Source organism: Galeopterus variegatus, unplaced genomic scaffold, assembly GCF_000696425.1.
Source record: "Galeopterus variegatus unplaced genomic scaffold, G_variegatus-3.0.2 Scaffold13266, whole genome shotgun sequence".
Classification (NCBI taxonomy): Eukaryota; Metazoa; Chordata; class Mammalia; order Dermoptera; family Cynocephalidae; genus Galeopterus; species Galeopterus variegatus.
Genome location: NW_007739377.1, coordinates 13,966 through 17,386, shown reverse-complemented (window position 1 = coordinate 17,386; position 3,421 = coordinate 13,966). Strand labels below are relative to the sequence as shown.

General features: G+C 41.0%; 1 protein-coding gene across 1 annotated transcript in view; it reads right to left on the bottom strand.

The window, feature by feature from the left end:
- LOC103581531 (histone H2A-Bbd type 2/3-like) overlaps positions 1–3,421 on the bottom strand; it is a 13,525-nt gene that overhangs the window by 7,492 nt on the left and 2,612 nt on the right. Inside the window, exon 2 of the mRNA XM_008563346.1 lies at positions 708–777. Within this exon, the coding sequence (XP_008561568.1) occupies positions 708–777 (70 nt within the window). The remainder of the gene's footprint in view (positions 1–707; positions 778–3,421) is intronic.

The following is a 3,421-nucleotide window of genomic DNA, read 5'->3' as shown; positions in this document are numbered from 1 at the left end:
GAAATTTGTGATTTTTGTGGTTTATGCAGATTTCTCTCATTGTTTGACTGGCAGGGTCATCATTTCCAGTCTACATCATAATCAAACCATCACTCACGACTTGTTTCAAAAGGTCCCATGCAAGACAAAACCAAATGACCAAATACTGAGCTTCAACGCACATCGTAATAAAATTCAAAGATTGATGTACCAAAGTGTGCTCTATGACTGCAGGTGAAGAAAGACAAAATTCCATTTAAAAGAAAGGTCGATTTAAAAATTATCTATTGTTGAAATTTACCGATAAACTTCTAGGAAAATGAAAGAAATAAAAANACTTTGGAAAAACATCTCCATGTTATGGTGAAGAAATAGTGGCACTTTAAAAATCATCAATTAGCACGACGGAAATTAAGTCACTTAGTGAACGGCAGTGTTTTGGAACAGGCACACAGGTCTTTTTCTGAAAAGTAACATGACCCTGCAAAGACAATCTGGCCATCAAAGTGTGTTCCAGAAGTGTGTGACAATTCTGAGGCACCACTCAGAGGGATTTACTTCCAGGTGATTTCACGGTAATATTTCCCGATCTCCTTGTGCAAGCAATCAACATTTTCAAAATCTTTCCATAAGAATATTATGCAGAATAACAGTCAGTAATATTCCTGAGGCTTGTTTGTCCTACGTCCCCTATCTATTCTTCTCAAAGGGCGCTCTGGAGGTCCCACCTGCAGTACTCAGGGAAGCCCTCCCGAGGATCCTGCCCTGCCACCATGTTCCTGTTCAGGAAGTGCTGCTCTGTCAAAGTTGGAGGCTCCGTGTGGGTTTCTCTGCAGAGGCTCTTATCTCTCTTTCAACAGGCTCAAGGAAATTTGTGATTTTTGTGGTTTATGCAGATTTCTCTCATTGTTTGACTGGCAGGGNCCTTTTTTTATTTCTTTCTTCCGTATAGTTCAAGTGTATGACACGATGGCTCGTACGCATATACATAGTGAAGAGATTACTACAGTCAAACAAATGACCATCTTCATCACTTTCTACAGTTCCCCCCTTTTCTGGTAAGAGAATCTAAAATCTGCTGTCTTGGTAAAGTTTCTGAATAGAACACAACATTATTGACAATAGGTCTCCTGCTGTACTTTCTGTCTCCAGACGTATTCCTTGGCCTAATTGCTCATTTGTAGCCCTTGACCTCCTTGTTCCCATTTGCTCCTCTCCCTGCAGTGGGTAGTTTTCTGGCAGGTGGCAGGTGGCTCGCTGCTGGCTTCCCAGCATTCTTTACTGTGAACTACATTGTCAACACTAGTATAACTGTCCTTCATTGTTTTTATTATACATAACGCTCGAGTTTGTATATCATATAATTGCATCGATTTCTGTAATATATATGTGCACAAGTGTATGGAAGTCCTGTTATTGAATGTTTTATCACAGAATCTTTTGATGTTAAAACATGGCCACATAATTGATTCCCTTTTCCTCTGTAAGGAGTTTTCATTGAAAAGTAAATTTGAAAGCATTTAGAAAAAAAAAATTTTTATACATGTGCTCTAATATGTATTCATGAGTTCTAAAATGCGCGCTGTTTTTCAGCATCGGAGAATTTTGAATAGTATTATTTTACACTTTACACATGTTGCATATTTTTATTTTTATTTATTGATTTATTTTATTTATTTATTATTTTTTTCCTTTTTGTCTTTTGTCTTGACCGGCAACGGGATCGCAACCCTCGGTGTTGTGCCCGCATCTCACTCAGCCAGTGAGCGGACGGTCTATATGTGGGATCCGAACCCTTGGCGGGAGCGCCACCGCGCTCCCAAGTGGCACACTGTAGCAGTGCTCCACCGGGCTGGCCCCTTGCATATTTTTAAATATCCCCTCTACGTGAGTTTTCACTATGAAAACCTGGGCTTTTCCACTTTTTGTTCCAGATTCACTGAGGGTTTTAGATAAGGACTTGACGTAGGGGATGGGCAGCCAGGTCCCTTGACGTCCAGGAGCTCTAGTCACCAGTTCGTAGTAACTAGCTGCTAGTAACTAGTTGCTAGTTACTAGTAAACTAGTGACTTCAGTTTCTAGAAAGCTTAGGAATAAGTACTCTTGTGGAACTCTTGGATTTAACTTTTTCGATGCTCTGTTTTATTTCCTCATGTATGTTTTCTAATGGGCTCAGTAATAAAGTTAATGCGGAAAAAAGTTTGACTGGAGTATTATTGTCCTGTTAATACTACACTACTTACATTGACTTAAATACTTTGAAGCGACCCTACCCAGTATGCGTCATCTTAAATTTATAATACCTTCCACGTGAATTGAACATTTTATCACAGGAGGACTATCTTTATCCTCAAGGAATGTTCGTTGAGTTCAAGTCTATTTTTGCAATAGGATATAGCTATGACAGCTTTCTTTAGCAAAGACCTGCCTTAACCCTTATTCCACCCTTAAAAGAACATTGGTGGGTTATGTTTGTTTTCTTAATATTTTTTCTTGCCACGTTGATACTCGTAATGTGTTATTTAAGAAGTAAAGGCACTTCTCATAGCTTGTCTGTGTAGTAAACCACACCACTGGATCCTAGATGTTCACTCAGTAAGTGCCCTTTTTCCTCACGCCCCTCCTGAAGTGAATAATCAGATGCACTTGATTCCACTTAGGATCTTGAACCTCAAACCCCACTTTTCTTCGATCTTTCTCAAATTTCATTAATGTCACTAGAGTGAGCAGGACCAAAGCCATGTTGGGACCTAAGACTACATGGGCTGTAAAAGAATGTAAAAGGACACACTTTTTCCTTGGTAAGCATTTATTGGGGTTCCCTCCTTTCCCACAGTTATTTGATATGTTGAACCTTGGTTATGGGGCAAGATGACAGTATTTACATGCATGTAAAGTTGTTTTCCAGTCAGCCTGTAGCTGCAGACTTGCACGTACTTTCCAGACCCTGGGAAACCAAGGAAGACATCAGTAAAGCTATGGTGATTCCACTCTTCCAGCAGGACTCTGAGAAAACAGCAATGGCAAGAGGAGAATCCAGACAGAGTCTTGTTGAGAACAGGGACACAGGTCTGGGGGATGAGGCCATCTTCTCCTTGATCCCATAGATGGAGGCCACTTTCTCCATTCTAGATGGTTAGTGCCACCTCTTCTGTAACAAACCAGGCTGGGGAAGAGGTCCCCACTGCCCAGGCCTGAGAGTTTCATGCTGCTATCCCAGAGGGTCCAAAGGGCAGAGCACTGATTAAAGAGGACTGTTTTCAATCCACAGTCTCCAAGATGGTCAGACCAATTTGTCCTCCTAATACCAGAGTGTGAGTCCCCACTACTCACCAACATTTGATGTGGTCTGACCTTTTTAATTCTCACTGCTCCGATGGTGGGAAATAGCATGTCACTGTGGTTGTAGTAGGCATTTTCCAGACTACTTGTGAGGCTGCAC